General features: G+C 36.8%; 1 protein-coding gene across 5 annotated transcripts in view; it reads left to right on the top strand.

Moving 5' to 3' along the window:
- frmpd4 (FERM and PDZ domain containing 4) overlaps positions 1-26,973 on the top strand; it is a 787,881-nt gene that overhangs the window by 462,480 nt on the left and 298,428 nt on the right. For 4 of the 5 annotated variants that reach the window (XM_039743624.1, XM_039743625.1, XM_039743626.1 and 1 more), the window contains exon 2: positions 7,494-7,610. In XM_039743624.1, the coding sequence (XP_039599558.1) occupies positions 7,494-7,610 (117 nt within the window). Of the gene's footprint in view, positions 1-7,493; positions 7,611-7,757; positions 8,006-26,973 lie in introns of those variants that run through there. The other variant, XM_039743627.1, reaches the window with a different exon arrangement.

Raw genomic sequence — 26,973 nt, 5'->3', positions numbered from 1 at the left:
CTTCAACAAGTATTTTATGTCCAATGTTCTGGCTATCTATTTACTTATCCAGTGGTGGTAGCAAGTGCACTGTAACTGACGGCAAACCAGTCAATCCCTATTTAAGATGTCCTAGGTGATGTTACAGTATGCTTGTTAATGAGTTGTCTCGATGGATTTTAAAATTAAACTATTATAAGTTTTGCACAGTTTTGCAGTAAAAATGACTTCTAGTGGGTAACTGTGATCTTTCCTGTGCCTCCTGTTGATTAAATTGAAACATAGCTCAACACAATTACACCAACATGGATGTTTCTGAGTAGCAGGAGAAAACCCATAAACACCTAGGGAGTACTAGCAAGCTACACACAGACAGTGCCTGGCTTGGGATTTGAGGCCTGGATAATGGAGCTACTTCCATTGTGATGACTTTAATAATAATTCATTCACATTAATTAGTGCGCCTACCATTAACTTTGAAATTGCAATAAAAAGCTATTTGACTCAATTTACTCTAGAGTCAGATCAAATAAATTACTTCTCTGTTAGATAAGTGCTTTCAGCAGGACAGGTTATGGAAAGTAACATGTCAATATTAACCTCAGCAAAGAGCTGCTTAATATGACAATTTGCTCTTCCATAGTTCTTAATAGAATCAGTTCAAATTAATTGACCTTATATTTCATCATATCATATTATTCTCAAAGTCATTTAATCCAATTCAGTTTGATGATGCTGGAGCCTGTCCCAGCAGCACTGAGATGGAATTCCAGTCCATTACAGCCCCTGTGACTCACAAATGGAAAAATCTGAAATCACCATTTAACATAATCTGCAAATCTTTGGAAGCGGAAATAATAACAGATTACCTGGAGGAAAACCCATGCAGGTATGGGCAAAATATGCCAACTCCAGAGGGCACTGGCTCAGTGAAGTGGCAGCACTAATCACTGCACTGCCATGCTGCTCATTAAGCATTTTATTGCAAAGGTTTTTTATGTTTGTTTTCTTACATTAATGGATGTAAAGTGTTATTTCATTATTTGAATGCTAACAAAGAATTGGAATATTACTGTGTCTGTCTGTTTATTTGTCATCTGTGGTTGGAAATAAGAAGACCAAGAATGGGCTCTTCAGTCTTCTCCAAATCAGCATCTTTTAGGACTGCTCAAAAAAAACTAATTACCAAAAATTCAGTTTTCAAAGTTTACATTGAATGATTATAAAAGTTGTTTTGTTTGAGGTTAACCTACTTCAGGTTACGTTCACATTACATTTGAAAATGATTTGTAGAAGGAAATGCAATTGAAAAAATTTGCATAAAATGTAAAAATACATTTGCGTCTTGAATGTGAATCTTACATTAGTGTTTCCAGAGAAACCAATACTAATTTTTATGAATACGGTGCATGTAAAAATAGAATAAAAGAATGTTCCCAATTGAAAGTTTGAAACCCATGCATTATTGAAACGTAAGTGAAATATTCCACAATTCTCATGCCTGACACAATAATTAAAGATTTCTGAAGTGTCTTCAAAAGCAATTCAACCATCAAGGGGAAGGAAAAAAAAAACTAAAGATAAAATGCTAAGACAGCTACCGCTAAAACATAAACATGTGACACAGAAATGGCCTATGTTATTTGTTTTCATCTTAAAACAGCTTAGTAAAAAGATACTGTTCCATTAAACTTGATATGTTTGCTTATCTTTCATTTTTTTAATTGTGTAAGATTGTCTAATCTTCACAATAGAAGATTATGACCTAATTATGTTGCAGCAAAACTGTAATGAAAACTTTAGAAGTATGTACTGTAAATTGAGATACTTACTTAGGCATTTTTCCCTCATAGAGTCACTTAAAATAAGTGTTTGACCCATTCATTCACCAAGTCTCATTTTCTGACTACAAGGTCATTGTCAGCCAAAGACCTGTACTGGCAGCAAAGGGAACAAGCAGACACCAGTCCTGGACTGGACAGGACAGAAGTCTATCATAAGACACACTCCTATATCCAAATACACTCATATGATGCACAATTAAACCTACCAAATGACCTGTGGTGACAAAGCCCATGGTGGCACAGGACAGTCAAGCTGCACGTAGACACTGGAAATTGAATTAAGTTCTCCAAAAATTCCACTGAATATTGTTATTAATCATTTTTGTGATTACTCATACCTCATAATATTTGAGTTGGGTTTTGCACAGATACCTAAGCTGAAAAAGGAAATCCCTTTTTACTTCCGGTGTCACTGATTCCCTTCAGACACTAGTCTTGCTACTGCTCGCCAGATGACAGTTCTTGGACATACTCTGTGATCAAAGGTTGCTGTTGCTTTAAAACCCCCTCTGGAGGCCTATTGTGGCAAGGTCCATTGTCACTTCTTTATTCCATACTGGCCTTCCATTTGCTCCTGGGACATGTGCTTTCTGTTCACCACAAGGTGTTGTCACCTCAGCATTTCCTGCTTCACTCAAACGACCAAGGTTATAACAATCAGCTTTTTAATATAACGTGCCAGCAGTTTCCTGTTTCAAATCTACTTCAAAGTATGCTCTGACTACCAATAATATCTGTTCCATGTTTGTATATCTAATTACTAGCATGTAATTAAGAACTCCGTAGCCCAAGTGATTCATTCTTTGTTTGTTTTTTTTACATTTTATTTTACTAAAATCAAAAAGCATTCCATACATGCAAGTCAAGTTTAACAAAATTGGTTTGACCCCCACCCATGAGAAAGATAGCTAGATCAGTAGAGTAGCACCTTAATAATAGTAAAAATATGTAAATAAATAAAGATAAAGATAAAATAGAAAAATAGGGGAGAGAATCCACTTCCTCAATTTAAGTGCTTATTCTAAAATGAGAAAATGACAAATTCTGAAAACGTTTTGTACAGATCCTGTAAATGAGAATTCGATTTTTTCCAATTTTAGATAATATACTGTATAACATCAGTTTCCCACTGACTTAAAATAGGAGAGTTAGGATTCTTCCAGTTGAGCAAGATAAGTCTGTGTGCCAAAAGTGTAGTAAATGCAATCACAGTTTGTTTGTCCTTCTCCACTTCTAAGCCCATCTGGATGAACACCAAACACAGCTGTCAAGGGGTTAGGAGGGATTGTGACACCAAGGCTGTCTGAAAGGCATATAAAAATTTTTGTCCAAAATAAGGTTAATTTGGTGCAGGCCCAAAACATGTGGCCCAGTGAGGCTAGAACTTGATTGCAACATTCACAGGTTGGATCTTGCATTGAAAACATTTTGGACAATTTTAAACGAGAGAGATGTGCTTGATATATAATTTTAGTTGAGTAATTCTATGCTTTGCGCATATGGAGCTCAAGTAAATTCTGCACATTGCTACCTTCCACTCCTTTTCTGAGATGTTGAGTGAGAGATTCTTTTCCCACTGTACTCTGGGATCTTTGAAAGGGAGGAACCTTAAAATGATTTTATATATTGCAGAAATGCTATTTCAGTCCTCAAGACTGATCAAAATATCTTCTGGTATAGAGGTAGATGGGAGGTGAGGGAAATTGGACAGGTTTTGTTTAACAAAGTTTCTAATTTGAAGGTAGTGAAAGAAATGTGTTGCTGGAAAGTTCAATTTGGAGTTTAAATGTTTGTAGGATGCAAAGACGTTGTCTATGTACAGATCTCTAAGTGATTTAATCCCGGATGTTTCCAGACATTAAAAACTGCGTACATTTGAGAGGGTGGGAAAAGGTGGTTCTCTGGTTGATATTTTAAACTTTTCAGTCTTGTTCTTCTAAAAATAAAATAGCATGACTTTCATATTTCCTGCAATTTACAAAACATGGAAATGACCTATTCAAGGATTCAGACAAATATCAACTACCTATACAAATGGAAAGCACTAAAGGTTATTCCCATACTGAAAAACAAGAAAAGAAGTTTAGAGGCACACCTGGTGAAAAAGCTACACAGCCAAAACGTTGCTTTTTTCCAGAATGAGAATAACCTTTACTTGTATTTGCTAGCAGCTATTGCAATATTTTGCTTTATCCCCTGCTGCTCTCAGTGCACTTCACTTCCACTTTCTTATCCTTATTTCAAGCCATGGTGTTGTTATAATATTTTACTATTTCAATGCGCAGCTACTCTATATTCAACTGTTCAAAAAATTGATTTTGTATACAGTACTCACTTTAAAGCAAAAATTTTGTTTAAATATTCAGTGTTATAATTTGCATTATTACGTGTGCCTTTCTCAAGTAATTCTTTGCTTATTTAGTGACAGCACTGATGCACACTATGTGAACGAAAGCATTGGGACACACGTCTAAATTATTGACTCAATCAGACCCTTTGCCACAGGTGTATCAAATCAAGTACCTAGCCATGCAGTCTCCATTGGCAAACATTTGTTCAACAAAATGGGTCATTCTGATGAGCCCAGTGACTTCAATCGTGGTACTGTGATAGGATGCCTCCTTAGCAATAAGACAGTTTGTGCAATTTCTTCCCTGCTGGATATTTCACGGTCAACTGTAAGTGGTATTATTGGAAAGTGGAAGAGTTTAGGAACAACTGCAACTGAAGACCACATAAAGTCACAGATTGAGGTCAGTGACTACTAAGGTGCATGGTGCGTAAAAGTTGACTCCATAGCTGAAGAGTTCCAAACTTCCACTGGCATTAATGTAAGTACAAAAACTGCTTCATGACCTTCATGGAATGGGTTTCCATGGCTGAGCAGCTGCATACAAGGCTAACATCACCAAGTTCAATGCCAAGGGTCAGATGGAGTGGTGTGAAGCCCACTGGTACTGGACTGTGGAGCAGTGAAAAAGTGTTCTATGGAGTGACAAACGCTTCTCTGTTTGGTAGTTAGATGGATGAGTTTACTTAAAGTAGTAGGCAAGTGACAAGTGCAGTTGTGTTCATTAAGAATTACTTGTCAATGCTTTGAAATTACTTCTTTATTGTTTGTTTTTTTGATGGGTGTGTCTTGACACTTCAGTATGATAAAGTCCCCGTTCAATGCGTCTTAATGTCTAGTTATACAAGACATCTAGCTTTTTGGGCTTCCCCATATTTTTTGGCCTCTTAACCCAAAAACCCAAATTTTTAGGTCATTTTCAGACCATAGTTTGTGCAAGAAATGACATAAGGCATCTTCAGCAGAAATGATCAGAAGTACAAAACAAACCGCAAGGATTCACCTCCTTATGGGATACAAGGGGTCAAAGTTACTCCTTTTCACATAACTTCGAAAAAATTGGATCTGTTAATAAGGACGTGAAGTGTCATTTTATTTTATTTTGGGGATTATAATTACAAATATGATAATATTTTTGATATTTTATTCTTAACTGGTGGTCCTAGCTCTAGAGGAGCCATACCCAGAAGGTTAAAAATGACAATATTTAAACATAAGCATGTTGGGTATTGTTTTAGACTATTTTGAGGTCAGTAAGTACACAAGTAATGTTAAATTTCATTTTATTTCTATTACAATTTTGAATATTTAAATTATAAACATTTAAATTAAACACACATTTTAATCATTCAAACATTTGATGCATTTCTTATTAATTGTACACTTCTACCTAATGAAGTAAATCATTACCTTCCTTATGAATACCTGTAACTAGGGCCGTTTATGCTAACTCAAACTTTTGTGTTTCAAATTAAAGAAAAACAATGGGCAAGGCTATTTTAAAGCCTTATTGATGTTTTGCAAATCTTAGTAAGTCTAAATTCACACTACAACGTTTTCATTTAATAATGGTGTTTTTAAACAAATAACAATCTTTCTCCATACTAGCATTGTCTACAAAAGAATCCCCATCCAAACTGAAACGACTGAAAACACATATGATGTCGATATTTGCCTATATTGGGCATGCACACATTGACAGAAAAATCTTTGAAGGACAGGTAATGCCATGGCTGCAGGGTTTATTACAAAACAGTAGCCACTGGTAAATTATTTGTCTTTTTTATGTACAGTATATGCAGCATTCACATTGTACAAAATGCAATTCAGATACATACAGGTAAGCAACTCTTCTCTGTCTGCTATGTTGGAATATGGTTTTCGTCCATGTAGGGTGACGAATCAGTGAATGAGATGTTGTAATGAGTGGGATCCAGTCAGGCAAGAGCCACATAATAAGCATGAACCAATCAGAATGCGATTTTCAAAAATCTGCGTTTTCCTTCTGTCCACATTACAACACTGAGACTGCATTTTCCAAAGTATCTGACTGTGAAGAATCTCTGGTTTTTGGGGGAGACTAATGTGTCTGTGTAAGTACTGTGGTTGGAGACTAAGAGCAAACAAAGTCATGTTATAATGTAGAAATCGATCAACAGTGGAAGCTACTATAGGTAACCTCTGCACTAAAGGCGAACTGAAAATACCGGTGAGCAGTGATGTACTAAAAAAATGTAAATGCAAAAAAAGTTGAATTTGGATGTTTATTCACAACAGTCTTATGGCTGCATGTACATTACTGCTTATAACAAAGTTTTTGTGTTATCAGTAATAACATCACTAGGTATGCTCACCTCACCAAGTTAACATTAGTGCTGTGTGTTCACCGAAAGACAAGTGCGTGTGCATTTTAGTGGGCAAAGAACTGTGATCTTGCTATTTTTATTTATTCATTTATTTGTTTGTTTTAATTTTACATTCTGGAAATGTTACTTGTTATTATTTGTGTTGTCTTTATCATTATTATCATTATGATGCACTATTTGAGGCAGCTAATACCGTACTCACAGCTTGAAATCTGTAATTCCTGTAATCACTTTTGTATGTCTTGGTTCATTTTTCCATTATTTTGACATCGTGGCATAGTGCATGAATCTGCTGCCTGATGGGTTTGAATCCTACACCAGCTACTGTGGAGTTTGCCTACTGTATGTGTAGGTTTTCCTCCCACATGTATAAAGATGTGTTAGTTGCCCTAACTGGCAGTTCCTAATTCATCAGGTGGGTGTTTACAGGAGTGGGATCTGTGATGGAGTGACTGTCTGTCCAGGACTGTATCTTGTCTTGTGCCTAGACTTGCTGAGACCCCCCAACTGGATTAACCTAAATGAAAGTTATATTTGATGACATATGAAAAAAATAATGTACCGGATAGTGTACGTGATGTTTCTTCACTAATACAATAGGTAGCCATAAAGTAGTAACTTTTGGCGATACATTCTGGAATTATATTCTGCATGCATAATTAAGCATTCAACATTGAATAAGCCAAAATATTCAGTGCGACTATTGAAAGAGCAATGCACTTGACACCATTTTCTTGACATTAGCACTTCCTCACTGATCATTCCATTTCAGAAGCGACAGAATCAGCTGCATCTGCCAAGCCTGAGAAAACAAGCATTAAAGATTTTAAAACATAAAGGCTACGTTTTATTATTGTCTGACATTAACATAAAGTTTTGCCTGGTATTAGCATGATCAGAATAAAAAAGCAAGTATTATAATCTTTTTCATTTTTCTCTTCTCCTCCTTTGCAGCCACAAGAACAAATCTGCAGGCTGGCCACCACCATCTGGTACTTGGACCTCTTCACAGGCACCACCTTATGGATGGGAGATGGCGACGAATAGAGAGGGAAAAGACTGCTACATCAAGTAAGTGGGAGAGATGGAGGAGCTACAGATGTTTAGAAGCTACTGCAGTATGTAATTATTCCTCACACGTCACTGCCTACCACTTGCGCTCCTGCTGTTGTGTATGAAGCATACTGATGTGTTGCTTTGACTAGTCAGAAGAGCGAGCCAAAAGAAAAAAAAAAGAGAGAGATAGTTGGCTTGCAGTGAGTTTCAGCAGATTTAGCTGTGCTGACTGTTTTCTAAAGAGAACGTGAAACAAAAAAGATGAAGTCAATAGTTTGAAATGAAAGCGCACAAAGCTGCTAGCAGCTATTTAATTATAATCTCAGATAGAAGTGGAAGTGCTGTGTTATATAGGGATGCCATCAGCGACTGCAGTTAGGGAACACTGGCTCTTTCATACAAGATGACAGGTAAATACCAGTCTTTTTTATTTTATTTTTTAATACCATTTTGATTTGTGTTGTACCGGCTTAGCTAGGAGTTGCTGTAGAGTTTTGCTTCGACTGTAGGAACTGCAGTGTCACAGGCAGCTGCTCACAATGACAAATTGAATTTGCTTAGCTTGGCTCTCTGTAGAGGAATGTTCAATGCGGTGCTGCATTCTGTTGTAAGGCTTCATCATACAAATTCTGCAATGTGTTGGCTCTTTTCCTATTTAAAATGAATGAATTAAACAGCTAGAAAGATCCAGGGGAGGCTGGTGCATTTATAAAGGATTAGTGTGCCCTTGTCCCAGCACTAAAATGGCTTGGCAGCTTTATTAATGGAGGGAAAAAAACCAGCTGCATAAATCACTCGTCTGTGTGTGTGGTCTGCTTTTCAAGTTATGAGTGCATGTTCTATAATTAAACTGCAGCAATACTTACTAGTAGTGTATTATTTACCTATTTTTTCTGCTTTTAGCATTGTTATTCTTTAACATGTAAAAAGCTTTAGTTATTTATATTAATGAGGAACTGTACTGTTGTATGATTATCCAATGGAAAGTTAACTAACACCATTATATTAAACATATTGAGTATAAAATAAACTGACATGTCTGTGCGAAAAAGTGGTTATTGTTATAATAATAGCAGAAATAGCCATGCTACTAGTTATTTCAGCCATGTAAAATAATTGTATGTGATACAAAAAAGGACAAAGTTTTTCTACTGTGTGTTTAAATGAACCACCCAAATTTGATTCGGAAAATAATAATATCCTTGTTAGGAACAGTCATGCTAAATTAACCAGAATGAATAGGAACATCTATGGATTTAAATCTGATCACACATATGAAGAAAAAGCACAAAACAACCATTTTTTAATGTGAGTAATCACAAATTGGGAGTTAGCAGCCTAACAAAGTTTGTTTAAACTATAATAGCACTTCATTTAGTTTTAAAATAGTTTGGTCTCCCATCCTGATACGTACACACAGAGTTGCATTTAGCGTTGCTGGCACCTGTATCAAAATCATATCAGTAATGTAATAGCTTCTACATATTTGTAGCATACAGTAGGAGCTTCATGTTTATTTTTATTAGATCTAGCAATTTATAAAATAGTTATTAATTATGTATAATAAATAGATAAAAAGAACCTCACATTGTGCATTGCTATATTAGGCTTTTTCATATTTGATTCATAGTGCCGCGCTTTGTAATAATAATAATAATAATAATAATAATAATAATAATAATAATACATTTTATTTATATAGCGCCTTTCCCATGCTCAAGGCACTTACAGAATATAAGAAAGAACGACAGGGTATACAGTATACAGCACTGTACAAACCAAATAAATAAATAAAGAAGAGTAAGACAGTAAATTCAGAGAAAGCCTAACAGACAACATAACTGATGGTCTAGCACACACACACACAGGTTATATGAGCATCTTGACAGAGAGGTAAACTGAGAGAAGGGTAATGAAGTCAAGTAGAGCTAAAAGCCTTCCTGAACAGATGAGTTTTGAGTTGTTTTTTAAAAGAATTCATGGAGTCCGCTGACCTGATTAATTTCGGTAGGTCATTCCAGAGTCTGCTGAAGGCCCTGCTGTCACCCATGGAGTGTAGATTAGTGTGGGGCACAACAAGATTGCCAGGACCAGAGGACCTTAGTGAGCGGACAGGCACATAGTGATCACTATGCAATGTAATAATGTAATATATAATAATTTAATAATAATAATATAATAAGGTGTAATAATAGCCAACAGAATGCAAAACAAAAATGCAAAAGCTGAATGAACATTGTTACAGATTGAAAGGGTATTGTCACTCTTCTTCAGGTGGATGATTGGTGTAATCCATGCTCTGCCCAGTTCACTCTTTAATTATGTTAAATTCTCTCATTATACTCTGTGTAACACATCCACCATAGGTCATTACTAACATTCAAACCTTACGGCATTATATAAATCGCTCCAGCTTCTCTGTGGCAAAAATGAATATTTGACTGCTGAAATAAAATAACATTCCTAAAGTCCAGGATGCAACAGTTGGACTTGCTTAGTACGCATTAGTGAAGTCTTTGCACAATGTAATGCACATATTTACTACTTAACTCTTAACTATATAGATGAATATCAACTAAAACATAAAATATACATTTTAACTGCTTTTTTAGGGAAGAGTAATAGTGACTCAGTATTAAGTACAGCTTGTCTCTTGTCAACTAATAACTTGGCTTAACAAGAACAACAGGAGGCCCGATGTCAATGTTAAAATGAGGCGTTTCTTCAACCCACCTCATTTCTCACTTACCATTAATATAACTTTGCAATCTTCAAAATCAAAGATTAACTGGACAATCAAAAATACTCTGCGCATCAGCCGCTACCCAATTACAGTTGACATTTCTCTTATAAATTCAATTCTGTAGGTGTGTAAAATATGTTTCATGACTGCCTTCTAATGTAATTATATTTATAATAAGGTGGCCTTTAAATGAAGATGGTGGAAGAGCAGGTTATTGTTTCTTTATTAGCTGCTGTTGGTGAGGCAGAGGAAGATTGCTGTTATTATTGTTTCTTTGCTCTCCATTAATATTTTTGCTTCACTTGCTTTATAAACATACTTCCTTCTATTTAATAGCATGTTTGGAATCTGTATCATAGGGAAGAAACTTTGGTTACACTTTAGGTGTCCATTATAAGCAGCTATTACTAGTATGCTGAAAAAATATTTAGTTTCTATTTTAAGTTTATTTAACATTATATTAAAAAAAATGAGAGTAAAATATTGTATATTGAGTTTTATTATTAATGATAACTTATTATTGTCAATTACATACTTATGAAATGTTAATTGAGTAGTTAATAACTGTTTTAAACTAAAGTGTGACCAGAAATCTTTGATAGAACAATGTCTGCAAGAAATGATGATATGGTATATCTATCTATCTATCTATTTTCTTTATTATAGGTTGAGCGCATGCATATTAAGTGACCTGCTCGGGATCAAACTGTGACTCACAATCCAAAAATTTTGGGTTTTAAGTTCAGTGTTTTAACTACTACACCAACGCAACATTAATCTGTTTTATAGTTTCCATGTATTCTTTTTAATTTTTTATACTTATTTTTAGTTAATCTGTGTCAGTGCTTTGAAAATTACATCACCTTAACATCCATCCATTTTCCAACCCGCTGAATCCGAATACAGGGTCACGGGGGTCTGCTGGAGCCAATCCCAGCCAACACAGGGCACAAGGCGTGAACCAATCCTGGGCAGGGTGCCAACCCACCACAGGACACACACAAACATCACCTTAACATAATTTTGTATATTGCTTTTGGATGGTCGGCATAATATTGTGGACATATTACATCGTCACTGCCATATTGTTTGAATTCACTATGCTTGTTGGCAATGCCATGACATGGAGGTCATGTGAGGGAATAAGTCTCATCTATAAAAGTTGGTGATACATAGCTTATTGGATCTTAGTCAAAAACCAACCTGGGTTTGTAGTGTAAATGAATACAACTGAATTTATGTAAGCACTTTTTGCAATGTTTTATGACTGTCTTTGGTTTAGAATTTTGGGTTGTACCGACATGTTATTCTGATTTATCCAACTACTCCCTTGAATACAATTCTGTCAATATATGTCCACCCGATGGCCATTTTGCTTAGGCACACAAAATTTGCAAAACAACTCAACTGTGCTTCACCTCATATAAAAAGAAGGACCAATAGCACAAGTATTTTCATCTCATCTACAAACACTTGTTCCATGTGCAAAAGCATAGCTTAATTCATTTTGGTACAGAAAACGGAAAGGGGCAGCGCTTGGCTAGACAGCACTTACCTGCGTACAATGCTAAAATCCACTGGCCTGAGTCAGCTTACCTCTGATCCTAAATGAGTGGTGTGAATGAGGAAGGAAGGATCTGTGGGCGATCAGGTGGATTAGGAGCCAGAAAAACATTTTGGCTGTGGAATGAACCTTAGGGAGGAAACTTTTTGCTTTCAACACCCTCAAAAAACTCTAAAACCTCATATTAGTGAGATTTGCATTTAACAATTGTGAAATTGCAAGCAAAAGAAATTATTGAGGCAATCCTTTGAAACTTTATGCAAAACAAAACTCTGTTTCACTCATCATTAGTCATGGAGTGTGGCAGATTCATAAAGGATATTATATTGGGTGTAGCAGTTCATGTTTACCACTTCAATATCAATTAAGCAATTGTTTCTCTAAACTGATCAGTCACAGCATTAAATACAATGACAGGTGAAGTGAATACTATTGACTATCTCATTGCAATAGCCCCAGTTGAGGGATGGGATATATTAGGCAGCAAGTGAACAGTCAGTTCTTTTTATTTGTTTTCTTTTTTTATTATTTTATTGATTTTATTGAAATCACACAACATTCCATACAAAAAGATCAATTTTACGAGAATAGGATTGAAAACAAATCAACCCCCACCCCTGAGAAAGAGAGCATGGGCACCAGAATAAAACTGAAACCTAGTAAAAATAAGTAAATAGATAAATTAATAAGTGAATACAGATGAATGGAGAAGAAAAAGAAAAAAAAAGAATAGGGAGAGAATCTGCTTCCTCAGTGCTTTATAAGCTTATTCTAAAATGTTATTGATTAGATCCTGCCAGGTGTTGGAAAATTTCTGAACAGATCCTCTAAGTGAGAATTAGATTTTTTTCAATTTCAAATAGTATATAACATTAGTTACCCACTGACTTAAAAAAGGAGAGTTAGGATTCTTCCAGTTGAGCAAGATAAGTTTGTGTGCCAATAGTGTAGTAAAGGCAATCACAGTTTATTTGTCCTTCTCCACTTTAAGCCCATCTGGGAGTACATGAAACACAGCTGTTAATGGGTTAGGAGGGATTGTGACACCAAGGCTGTCTGAAAGGCACTTAAAACGTTTTGTCCAGAATGTTGTTAATTTGGTGCAGGCCCAAGACATGTGACCCAGTGAGGCTGGAGCTTGATTGCAGCGTTCGTAGGTTGGATCTTGCCCTGGAAACATTTTGGACAATTCTAAAGTGAGACAGATGTGCTTTATATATAATTTTGAGTTGAATAATTGTATGCTTTGCGCATAAGGCGCTCGAGTGAATTCTCTGCATTGCAACCTTCCACTCCTTTTCTGATATGTTGAGTGAGAGATCCTTTTCCCATTGTCCTCTTGGATCTTTCAAAAGGAGGAACTGTAAAATGATTTTATAAATTGCAGAGATGCTGTCTAAGTCCTTGAAACTGATCAATATATTTTCCAGCATAGATGGAGGTGGGAGAAAGGTGAGGAAAATTGGGCAGGTTCTGTTTAACAAAGTTTCTAATTTGAAGATAGTGAAAGAAATGTGTTGCTGGAAAGTTAAATTTAGAATGTAATTGTTCGTAGGATGCAAAGATATTGTCTATGTACAGAAGTGATTTAATCCCAAATTTTTTACAGACATTAAAAACTGCATACGTTTGCGAGGATTGAAAAAGGTGGTTCTCATGCAGAGATGCCGCAGATAAAAGATTCTCTACCTTAAAATGCTTCCTATATTAGTTCCATATTCTGAGTGAGTGAAGCACTATTGGGTTATTAGTATATTGGCGATAATTTGCATTTATTCGGGCGCAAAGCAAGGAATATAAAGAGTAACTGCAGGATTTTATTTCTATTGCAAACCAAGCCTGTATATGTTCATCTATTTGTGTCAATGTCCAGGTTTTTATATGTTGTATGTTTGCTTCCCAGTAGTAAAATGGAAAGTTAGGTAGAGCCATGCTATCTTCTGCCTTTGGCCTTTGTGGGGTCGCTCTTTGGGTACGTGGATATTTTGAATTCCAAATAAATGTGGTTATGGTTGAATTTAATTTCTTGAAGAACAATTTATTGATGTATATTGGAATATTTTGAAATAAAAAAAGATGCTTAGGGAGGATATTCAACTTAACAATGTTAATTCTTCCAGCTAAAGTGAGATGAAGGGTTGACCGTCTATGCAAGTCTTGCTTGATTTTTTCCATGCAGACAGCAAAATTTTGTTGATAAAAAGCTTTATGTTTACTTGTGATGTTTACCCCTAGGTATTTAAACTGATCTGCAATGATAAAAGGGAAGGTGACCAATTTAATATTGTATGCTTGAGAATTGATTGGAAAAAGCATACTTTTAGTCAAATTAATTCTGAGAACAGAAATCTTTTGAAATTCTGTTAGTGCTGTTAGGACTGCAGGCACAGTATTTTGTGGGTCTGATATATGCAATATCATATCATCTGCATATAGAGAAATTTTCTGTTCAAGTCCTTCTCTGATAATCCCCTCTATCTCATAAGCATTTCGACAGTGAACTGCCAATGGCTCAATGGCGATTGCAAAAAGTAGTTTTGACAAGGGGTGTCCTTTTCTGGTACCACGTTCTAGCTTAAAGTAGTCTGAATTAATGTTGTTAATACAAACTGAAACTTCTGGATTGGTATACAGTAGTTTGATCCATGCACAAATGTTCGGGCAAAACCCAAATTTCTCCAATGTAGTGAAAAGGTAGTTCCATTGATTCATATCAAATGCTTTTTCTGCATCCAAAGATAATAAAATCTCTGGGATGTTTGACTTTGTGGATGAGTATATTACATTAAACAGACATCGAAGATTGGACACTAAATGTCCAGTTTGGTCTTGTGATATTACTGAAGGCAGCACTTTCTTCAACCTTCTAGTTAAGAATTTGGAGAATATTTTAACATCATTATTCAAAAATGAAATTGGTCTGTATGATGCACATTGTAATACGTCCTATATTTTTTAGGAAAGACGGTGATTGATGCTTGACGAAAAGTTTGAGGTAGAATTTTATTGTCTCTATGTTGCTAATAGGAGGGGAGCTAGCTGAGTGGAGAACTTCTTATAAAGTTCGGCAGGGTAGCCATCAGAGCCTGCTGCTTTCCCACTCTGAAGTGACTTTATAGCATCTAATAATTCTGATAGTGCCAACGATTTATCCAACTCCTCTGCACTAAGAGTATCTAATATAAACTCAGTCTCTAAATGTGTGCATTATATTTTTATAGTCAATGATTATGTCTCCGTTTGTGTTGGTAATTACTGGGATTGCATTGCGAACTTCTTGCTTGTGGATTTGTTGAGCTAAAAGCTTATGAGCTTTCTCTCCATGTTCATAGTAATAATATCTTGATTTAAAAATGAGTTGTTGTTTCTTTAGTTGTCAAGAGGTTCAGTTTGGAATGCAGAGCCTGACTTGGACATCTGGCATGTTCTTGATCTATTCTAGTAATTTCGTTGGTTAGCTTTCATACCTGCTTGGTTTCCAATTTATTTCTGTGGGAAAGATATAAAATAATCTGTCCTCTTAAGAAGGCCTTTAGGGTTTCCCAGAGTATTCCTGCAGAGACCTCTGAGGATATATTTGTCTCTAGGAAAAACTGATTTGTTTTGATATAAATTCTGTAAAGTTCACGTCTGCTAATAAAAGTGGGTTAAGACGCCATCTGTGTGATGAGTATGTGGGGCATAATGATTTTATCTCTAAGATCAGAGGGGCATGGTTGAAAATAACAATAGCGTCGTACTTGCAGGACTTAATCGTAGGCAAGAAATTGTTGTCTACAAATAGATAATCAATTCTTGAGTAGGAATGATGCACTGGTGAGTAGAAGGAATATGTTCTTGAATTAAGGTTTAGAAATCTCCAGGGGTCTGATAAGTTGTGGTCAGTTACAAATTGTGTAATTGTCTTTGCAGTGTTAGATGTCATTGCCCCTGTGACAGGAGACCTATCTAGGTCTGGATTTAAAACACAATTAAAATCCCCAGCCATTATAATATTATAAGTGTTCACTTTGGGAAAGGATGCAAATACATTTTGGATGAATTCCCTATCATCCACATTGGGTGCATAAACATTTATCAAAATCACTTTACAATTAAATAAATTACCCATAACAATCATGTATCTCCCTTCAGGATCAGATACAATATCTGATACTACAAATGAAACTGTTTTATGTATAAGAATTCCCACATCTCTAGTTTTTTTTTTTTGTGAAGCTGGAATGGAACATTTGGCCAGTCCAGTCTTTTTGTAGCCAGAACTGATCCTTGCTTAATAAGTGGGTCTCCTATAAAAATGCTATTTTAGCTTTTAGACTTATTAAGTGAGAGAATACTTTCTTTTTAATTTGTGATTCAGGCCTTTAACATTCCAGCTCACAAAGTTAACTGTCCCGTCTTGGAGACATTGATTCTGAATTTCTGATGTCATTTTGTAGTCTTGGGGCAGCATGGTGGCGCAGTGGTGGCGCTGCTGCCTCGCAGTTAGGATACCCGGGTTCGCTTCCCGGGTCCTCCCTGCATGGAGTTTGCATGTTCTCCCTGTGTCTGCGTGGGTTTCCTCCGGGTACTCCGGTTTCCTCCCACAGTCCAAAGACATGCAGGTTAGGTGGACTGGCGATTCTAATTTGTCCCTAGTGTGTGCTTGGTGTGTGGGTGTGGGTGTGTGTGTCCTGCGGTGGGTTGGTGCCTTGCCCGGGATTGGTTTCTGCCTTGCGCCCTGTGTTGGCTGGGATTGGCTCCAGCAGACCCCCGTGACTCTGTGTTCGGATTCCACAGACTGGAAAATGGATGGATGGATTTTGTAGTCTTAACCAAAAGTGAGACAGCTTTGACCTTAATTTCCAATTTTCCCAGGGGTTATTGCCATGTTGTCTATTGTTATGTTGGTAATTATAATTATAAGGATTAAAAGGATATATTAGAGATAGCTTCCTCTCTTTCTCCCCCCCTCACTTTGCCTCCCCACGTGTGGCTGAACCCCACCACAAAGTATCAGTCCTCTGACAGACCTAGAGACAGAGCACGTCCAAAACAAAACAAGCTCCCAGAAGCAATGTATATGAATTAAAATTGAGATATCTATTGCCAATACAGTCTAAATACTATAAGCATAACAAAAAAACAAAAAAGAAAAAGAAAAGAAAAGCTTCAGCATTCTTGAAATGTTAAGTTAGTAAACCCAGGGAATGGTGTTAAATAGTGGCCCTGGATAAGCATAGTAAACCCTAGTGCAATAATAATAACAACAACAATAAACCTGGGTATTGAACAGTCAGTTCTTGAAGGTGATTGGTTAAAAGCAGGGAAAATGGGCAAGCATAAGGATATGAGTGACTTTTACAAAGGCTAAAATGAGACAGCTGACCGATTGGGTCAGAGCATCCCCAAAACAACAGGTCTTGTGGGGTGTTCCTGGTATACAGTGGTTAGTACCTACCAAAAGCAATCCAAGGAAGGATAATTGGTGAACTGTTTACAGTGTCATGGGCACTCAAGGCTCATTGATGCATGGGGAGCGAAGGCTAGCCTGTCTGATTCCACAGAAGAGCTTCTATACCACACAGTGCAGAAAACGTAATGCTGGGCACAAACTGGTGTAAGAGCACACAATGTATCTCAGTTTGCTGTGTTTTTGGCTGCATAGCTGCATATATGTCAGAGTGCCCATGCTGACCCCTGTCCACCAACAAGAACACTTACAATGGGCATATGAGCATCAGAACTTGACCAATGAGCAATGCAAGAAGGTGGCCTGGTCTGATTAATCACCTTGTTCAGATCATGTGGATGGCCTGGTGCCTAAACCTAAAGGACAAAAGGGATCTGCTGCTAACATCTTGGTGCCAGGACACCTTCAGTGCCTTAATGGTTCAGAGCTGTGTTAGTGACACCAGGGGGCACCTTCACAATGTTCGGCAGGTGATTTTAATATTTTGGCTGATCAGTGTATATAGCTCCTTTTAAAATGAACACAAGCACAAAATGTCTTATGAAGCAAATGATAAGACAATAGCAAATCTAACAATGTGTTATAGTCCATTATGGAAACCACTGGTGAACAGTGAAGACTTTTGCTCTAGGGGTTTATGGTGACCCCATGGACTTGTTTTAAAAGTAACTGGCCTAGCAGATAAGTATCATCACCAGGCCATTCAGAACTGCTGGACAGAGTTCAATGACTGTTTGCATTTACTTTATTAGTCTTCTTCACCTTTTACTTTCAAGTTAATAAAAGTAAAATTTCTTATAGTTTGCTTGTTCGTGAAAAAAAAATGAAAATCTTAGGCTTAAATGTAACAAAAGACTTCACACATTTTTAGTAACTGTCAGGTAACAGTTATCCAGAGGAAAAGTACACCAAACATAAGATCTATTCTTCTCTGTTTAAAATGATTGAATGTTATGTACAGTATTTGGCTACAAAACCACGTGGAGCACTTTGGTTGTCTTCTGAATTGTTTCAAATGCTCCAGACACCCTCATTAGAGTAGCTAGTGTAGCACTGGCACATACTGTAAATACTGCACATTGTTTCATTGTTAAGTCACTCCACACTATTAAAACGCAACACTGCTACTCCATTACTCTACATATATGTATACTAATATTTGATGTTTAATTTATGAGTGTTGTGTAAGTGCTGACAGAGCTCTGGGATAACTGAACAGTCTCAGGTTTTCTGTTTCTTATAACTCATGTATTATAATCATTTTACCTCTTAAAAGTTAAGCAAAACTAACACTTTATAAGGCCATTACTGTCACATACACAAAGTACAAAGCTCAACAACAACAACAACATTTATTTATATAGCACATTTTCATAAAAACAATGTAGCTCAAAGTGCTTTATATGATGAAGAACGAGAAAAGAAAAAAGAAATAATAAAAATTAGGGAACATTAATCAACATAGAATAAAAGTAAGGTTCGATGACCAAGGAGGACAGAAAAAAAAAACTCCAGACAGCTGGAAAAAAAAAAATCTGCAGGGGTTCCAGACCACAAGACCACCCAGCCCCCTCTAGGCATTCTACCTAACATAAATGACCTCAGTCAGTCCTCATTGTATTCAAGGTTCTCATAGAACAGAAGGTTAAGCCAATATATTCTAATGAATATGAATATTCAGGGCCTATTGCTTGAATTTTGTTAGAAATGCTGCTATGACTGGGTCATGGGTGTATTCATGAGTGTTCCCTTTGATTTACTGGTACCTCGTTCAGGGTTTCATGCTTGGCAGCTTCATTGTCAATGTAGAAATGAAAATGCAGGTTAGGAAGTTGGGATAATGAGCAATATTTCTCTTCATTCACTTCCAGCATATAGAGTAAGTAATACAGAAAATCATGAAACTCATATATATATTGGATTCCGAAGATATTCAGACCCCTTCAGTTTTTTTCATATTTTGTTATGCGCCAGCCATGTGCTAAAGTCATCTAAATTGTTTTTTTTTTTCCCATATCGAGCAACATTCAATACACCAACATGACAGGATTTAAGAAATTGTAATAGGTTTGTAAAAATAAAAATTGAACTATGACTTTGTCACAAGTGTTCATACCCTTTACTCAGTACTTCGTTAACACACTTTTGGCAGAGATTCCAGATTCTCCTCTGACATTACAAGCGTTGCACACCTGGATATGGGGATTTTTCTGCCATTCATCTCTGCAGATCCTCTCAAGATCTATCAGATTGGATGGATACCACAGGTGGACAGCTATTTTCAGGTCTCTACTGAGGTGTACAGCTGGGTTCAATTCCAGGCTTTGATCGGGTCACTCAGAGATTCTGTCTTTGCTTTGTGCTTAAGGTCATTGTCCCATTGGAAGGTGAAGCTTCCCTGAGGTCCAGAGCACTCTGGAAGAGGTTTTTATTAAGAATATCTATTTTCTTTGCTGTGTGCAGCTTTCTCTCAACCATATCTAGTTTGGCAAACCCTACCCTACCCCTAACCCAACCAACCCTGCTTTTCCACTGTACCTAACCCTAAAGGAATCCTATAGCATAGCATCACTGTGCTGGTGATGAGCAGTGCCTAGGTTCCTCCAGACATAATCCTGATCTTGGTTTCAATAAACAAGACAATGTTGTTTTCCACAATCTTTTTGCAAATTCCAAGCAGGCTTTCGTGTGTCTTTTACTGAGGAGAAGCTTCTGTCATAAAGCTCAGATCAGTGGAGTTGCAGGGATGGTTGTTCTGAAAGTTTCTCCCATCTCCACACATGGTCTCTGGAACTAAGCCACAGTGGCCATCGTGCTCTTGGTTACCTGTTCTCCCACAATTGTTAAGTTTGGCTGGATGGCCATCTCTAGGATGAGTTGTGAGTGTTCAAAACTTCTTCCATTTAAGAATTATTAAGGGAACTATGTTCTTGGGAATATTTGATGCTGCAGGATTTTTTTGTCACCTCCCCGGATTTGTGCCTCAACACAGTCCTGTCTCTCTAAGCTCTGACCTCATGGGTGGTTTTTTGCTCAACTTTAAGACATTATATAGACAGGTGTACACTGTGTCCATTTCATTGAATTTACCATAGGTGGACTCCAAACAACACATCTCAATGATAATTAATAGAATGGAATTCACCAGAGCCATATTTCAAGTGTCATAGCAAAAGATCTGAATACCTGTGTCAATGGTATATTTATTTTTTTATTATTTTTAATACATTTGTAAACATTTCTATAATCCTGTTTTGACTTTGTCACCCTGGGGTATCTATGTGGAGGAAATAAATTTAACTGACTTTAACACAAGGCTGTAACATGCCAATATGTGAAAAATGTGGGGGCCTGAATACTTTATAAATCTAGTGCATATAGTACATATACTATATAAATATATATACAGTCATGTGCTGCTTTATGTCTGACCGAGTTGAGGTTCATACTTATGTCCAAGGACCATAGCAGAACAATAGGGTAGTAATGCTCTAGAAAAAGCCAAAATCAGGCACAGTAATTAATCAAGGTCATGACCCAGTGGATAAACACTGGCTTAGGTGACCCACTGCGACCCAATTGTAAACTAACTAGGACAACCTGTGACCTTTCGAAGGTACGAGTGGTTAAGAAAAACACTGCTTTATAAGGACCAGACATGCAGATACAGAGACTTGCAGATTGTTTTTTTTTCTACTCAATGCCATTAGTTAATCTATGCCTACTGGTGACCCACACCAGACCAATAGACCCTTAATTACAAGGACCTGTACACTTTGTAACCAACATACAGTCAAATGGGCAACTGGAGCCAAAAACCAAAGTATGACTGCATATATGTCCAAACAGCATCCTTCAAGAGAGTTAATAGAAGCAGGTCATGGGTGTATTCATGAGTGTTCCCTTTGATTTACTGGTACCTCGTTCAGGGTTTCATGCTTGGCAGCTTCATTGTCAATGTAGAAATGAAAATGCAGGTTAGGAAGTTGGGATAATGAGCAATATTTCTCTTCATTCACTTCCAGCATATAGAGTAAGTAATACAGAAAATCATGAAACTCATATATATATTGGATTCCGAAGATATTCAGACCCCTTCAGTTTTTTTCATATTTTGTTATGCGCCAGCCATGTGCTAAAGTCATCTAAATTGTTTTTTTTTTTCCCATATCGAGCAACATTCAATACACCAACATGACAGGATTTAAGAAATTGTAATAGGTTTGTAAAAATAAAAATTGAACTATGACTTTGTCACAAGTGTTCATACCCTTTACTCAGTACTTCGTTAACACACTTTTGGCAGAGATTCCAGATTCTCCTCTGACATTACAAGCGTTGCACACCTGGATATGGGGATTTTTCTGCCATTCATCTCTGCAGATCCTCTCAAGATCTATCAGATTGGATGGATACCACAGGTGGACAGCTATTTTCAGGTCTCTACTGAGGTGTACAGCTGGGTTCAATTCCAGGCTTTGATCGGGTCACTCAGAGATTCTGTCTTTGCTTTGTGCTTAAGGTCATTGTCCCATTGGAAGGTGAAGCTTCCCTGAGGTCCAGAGCACTCTGGAAGAGGTTTTTATTAAGAATATCTATTTTCTTTGCTGTGTGCAGCTTTCTCTCAACCATATCTAGTTTGGCAAACCCTACCCTACCCCTAACCCAACCAACCCTGCTTTTCCACTGTACCTAACCCTAAAGGAATCCTATAGCATAGCATCACTGTGCTGGTGATGAGCAGTGCCTAGGTTCCTCCAGACATAATCCTGATCTTGGTTTCAATAAACAAGACAATGTTGTTTTCCACAATCTTTTTGCAAATTCCAAGCAGGCTTTCGTGTGTCTTTTACTGAGGAGAAGCTTCTGTCATAAAGCTCAGATCAGTGGAGTTGCAGGGATGGTTGTTCTGAAAGTTTCTCCCATCTCCACACATGGTCTCTGGAACTAAGCCACAGTGGCCATCGTGCTCTTGGTTACCTGTTCTCCCACAATTGTTAAGTTTGGCTGGATGGCCATCTCTAGGATGAGTTGTGAGTGTTCAAAACTTCTTCCATTTAAGAATTATTAAGGGAACTATGTTCTTGGGAATATTTGATGCTGCAGGATTTTTTTGTCACCTCCCCGGATTTGTGCCTCAACACAGTCCTGTCTCTCTAAGCTCTGACCTCATGGGTGGTTTTTTGCTCAACTTTAAGACATTATATAGACAGGTGTACACGTGTCCATTTCATTGAATTTACCATAGGTGGACTCCAAACAACACATCTCAATGATAATTAATAGAATGGAATTCACCAGAGCCATATTTCAAGTGTCATAGCAAAAGATCTGAATACCTGTGTCAATGGTATATTTATTTTTTTATTATTTTTAATACATTTGTAAACATTTCTATAATCCTGTTTTGACTTTGTCACCCTGGGGTATCTATGTGGAGGAAATAAATTTAACTGACTTTAACACAAGGCTGTAACATGCCAATATGTGAAAATGTGGGGGCCTGAATACTTTATAAATCTAGTGCATATAGTACATATACTATATAAATATATATACAGTCATGTGCTGCTTTATGTCTGACCGAGTTGAGGTTCATACTTATGTCCAAGGACCATAGCAGAACAATAGGGTAGTAATGCTCTAGAAAAAGCCAAAATCAGGCACAGTAATTAATCAAGGTCATGACCCAGTGGATAAACACTGGCTTAGGTGACCCACTGCGACCCAATTGTAAACTAACTAGGACAACCTGTGACCTTTCGAAGGTACGAGTGGTTAAGAAAAACACTGCTTTATAAGGACCAGACATGCAGATACAGAGACTTGCAGATTGTTTTTTTTTCTACTCAATGCCATTAGTTAATCTATGCCTACTGGTGACCCACACCAGACCAATAGACCCTTAATTACAAGGACCTGTACACTTTGTAACCAACATACAGTCAAATGGGCAACTGGAGCCAAAAACCAAAGTATGACTGCATATATGTCCAAACAGCATCCTTCAAGAGAGTTAATAGAAGCAGGTAATAAAAGTTAAAGCAAGGCCGGTTTCATAAATGCCAAGAGAAATCCATATAGGCAGGAATCAACCCTAGACCAACACACTCATACTGAGCCAACTTACACTTACAAACTAATCTAACATGGAAAATATATATTAAGAAATTTTATCAGCTAGTTTATGCTAAGGCTGCATGGTATACCTGTACTAGAAAAGTACTAAAAATCATACATTTTTAAACAGTAATGTACAAGAAATTTGGGATTTTGTCAGCTTTCCTTTTAATCCCCTGCTCACCTCCATCTCTACAACCAGTATTACAGTTGTAGAAACATAGAGTTCACAAACTAAAATTACACGCTTCAACATAATCATAAATAAATGGGACCCCCACCCCCTCAAACTTCCCCATTGCTTCAACGTGATCTGGATTTCATGGAAGAATCCTCATTCTGCACCCTCCATAATTGCTTTGACATGGGAAGTGGTGTATAGTGCAACATAGTGGCACAGCACATCAGGTAGGTGAGCATTTATGCAGTGCACCAGGGAGGCTGGTGTGAGAAGGAGGGTTTTGGATTTATCTGTTGTTTGCTTTAGAACCATTTTAGTACTGGTATTGAGGGCCGAAAGATGCTGTCAACACCAAATTCAAAATTTTAGTACCGATCCAACATTAGTTTTTATAGGGTGTGCCTGTGGTTTAAAATTTCACATGATTATTTTGAAAGCTTAAAAATTCTTTGCTTATCCCCAAATATTCCACGAGGGGAAGGGAGACTTCCTCTGTAGATATTCTGAAGTGGAAAAGGAATGTGGCTTCTTGCAGTTTACTAAATACTATAAACTTTGTTTCTTTCATATCTCATGCACAATACAAGTGCACAGTGCAGATTTTTACTGCAGCTCTGCTCTGCTGCCTCATGGACCCAGCATCCTGAGGTTGAATTTTGTGCCCAGTTATTGACTGTAAGGAGTTTCCCTGTATTTATTATGATATTAGATGAGTCAAAAGAAAAGGAAAATGAATTTGCAAACAATTCCAAATAGATTATTGACTGATAAAACAATAGTGTCATGTAACTCAGAAATAATCTGGAAGGAAATAATAGTAATAGTCTACTGCAAGAAAATGAGTTAGAAATATACAAAAAATAACTCGCAAGGAAATCATTTAAGTTTAAGCAGTCAACAAAATACAAAAGGCCTGGAAACAACAAAGACCCAAATTCTGAAAAAGTCTAAAGACCTAAATACTCAAAAAGGCTAAATTCTTAAATGCTCAAAAGAAAACTTAAATACTCAAAATGTTCTGCACTTTTAAATCTTCAAAAAATTCCAAAATATTCAAAAGCTTAGACACAAAAAATCACAGAAAGAAAGTTGACCTGAAGATCTAAGAGCATAGGCAGGAAACAGCATAGAGAAATATTTAATGCCTCGGAAGTTGGCCTGTGGCCTGTGTAGACTTTAAATAAGGACTCTGATGACAGCCCAGTTAGCTGTGCAGCTGCAACCGTAGGAGGCCTCAACATAAAAAGGAAAGAGAGAAACGAAATGAATGTAATCGAAGGACAACAAAATCATTGCAAAGAAGAATAATCTCAAAGAAAAACCAATTTAGCATAAACAAAAGAATTAAGCAAAAACTGAATAACATAACAATTTGAAAAAATTAACATGTAAACAGACCATTGTATTTCGGGCACTGGCCCTCCCCTGGCTTATGTTTAAATTCTTTTTTTTCATCTTTATCGTTCAGAGTTTGCCCTTTTGATATTATTGATTATTTTATATAGTTATTAATATCTATTATTTGTATAATTATATATTTTTGTCAGTTTTGATTATTGGTTTCTATGTATTGAGAGTATTTTCCTTGTGTTTTCTGGGTTGTTCCCCAAGAGGTGGGGCAACCTGTCTATCACCACTGATGGGCTGTTCCCAGTCCTATAAAGGCTCATGGGAAATGCAGTTCATTGCTGTACATTGTATGTGCTTGGTGTTGGTGAGTCCTCCTCTTTATGAAAATCATGTTCCTTGGATTTTCTGACTATTTGGCATTTTTCTGGGCTCTGTTTAATGATTTTGAAATTCTCTAAAATGCATTGGCACTTTGTTACTGTGAATTGTTTTTTTGAGGCAACTCCTTTTTGCCTCCTTTAGCTCTTGTGAGCTTTTGCATTTTATTTATCCTTTTTTCTAAAAAATCTTTATGTATACAGATTCTATGTTGCCCTTTTTGTGATCAAGCCAGAGGTTTATGATGACCCTCCTCCTTAGGGGGCTTTTGCTTTACTTTTGTGATATTTATAGTATTTTTGCTAGCTTTCCATTTGTGGGTCTGTTCCAGTTGAAGCCAGTAGATTTTATTTGTGGACTTTTTCAAATAAGTGTGCCTCTACTGGGCAGACCAGTGAAGATCCTGCCCCGCTTCTTGGCTGAATTTTGAGAAGCCTAACGCATTTTGCTTTGGAGAAAACTTCAATTGCAACATGGGCTACAAAGAACAAAACTCAAGAGAAGAACAGAGTACAAGCAAAATGATAGAATTACTTGTGTAAATTGTATCTGATTATCCAGTGCAAAGACATGGAATTGCAATGAATTGGCAGGTCTATTGTGTGTGTGCATGTGCGTTTTTGCTTTCTGCTGTTGGAATCGACTCGGCCCACTACATTCTTGAATTGGATCAAGTGAGTTTGAGATTTAATGCATTGTAATGTGCAGGCAGTGCTTTCTAACCTTGTCTGAGGGATAGGGAGGACTGGAAGGGGAGGTTTCTAATTGAAAGGGACGGACACACCTCAGAGGGGAGGTTTTGTTTTGTGGTGTTCTGGAGGTGTGCTCGGGGGGTTAGAGAATTCCCGGAGTCAACGAGATTGCTCCATTTCTGTATAGGACCAAGTCAACCAAAATAAAACCTCCCCTCCGAGGTGTGTCCGCCCCTTCCAACAAAAAACCTCCCTTGCAGTCATCCCTTTCCCTCAGACAAGGTTAAAAAGCAGTGCCTGCACATTATAGTATGTATGGGTAAATGTAGGTTTGGTCATAGAAGCATCACCATTCTCTATAGTGAAAAAAAATAGCTTTAAAATTGGATAGTACATGTTTTCTTGTCTGTCAAAACAAATAGGAGATTTAGAGAACCACTTGGAGAAATTAGTGCAAAAACCAACTTTTAATGTTAAAATTTGGGCACCAAGACTGAGTGGAGATCTTAATAGTATTCCTGTAGAAGTTGGTAAAGTAAAAATTGATACTCCTTAAAAATGGTGGAAGATGAGGTTAGATGAAATGTCACTCTAAATGATGTGGTATTTGTGTAGATATTTAAAAATTTTTAAGGGCTACATTACTGTCCAAATAAATTCTCAAAATGTAAAATATGTGTAGCATGTGGATGTCATACTATACAGAAAAACATTGGTTCTTGTATACTGCAATATCAAAATTGGGTTTAAGTTTGTTTTCATTATTTGATATAAATTTCTTTCTAAAGTTCTGTCACTTATTTGATGTGTATTCATATATGTACTACTACAGTTTTATCGAATTAGAAGAATAGATTCACATTTTCATGCAATAAAAATACATACTGTAACTGTAAAG

Source organism: Polypterus senegalus, chromosome 2 (assembly GCF_016835505.1).
Source record: "Polypterus senegalus isolate Bchr_013 chromosome 2, ASM1683550v1, whole genome shotgun sequence".
NCBI classification, from domain to species: domain Eukaryota; kingdom Metazoa; phylum Chordata; class Cladistia; order Polypteriformes; family Polypteridae; genus Polypterus; species Polypterus senegalus.
Note: the sequence above shows the minus strand (reverse complement) of the source record. Positions and strands in the feature narration are given on the sequence as shown.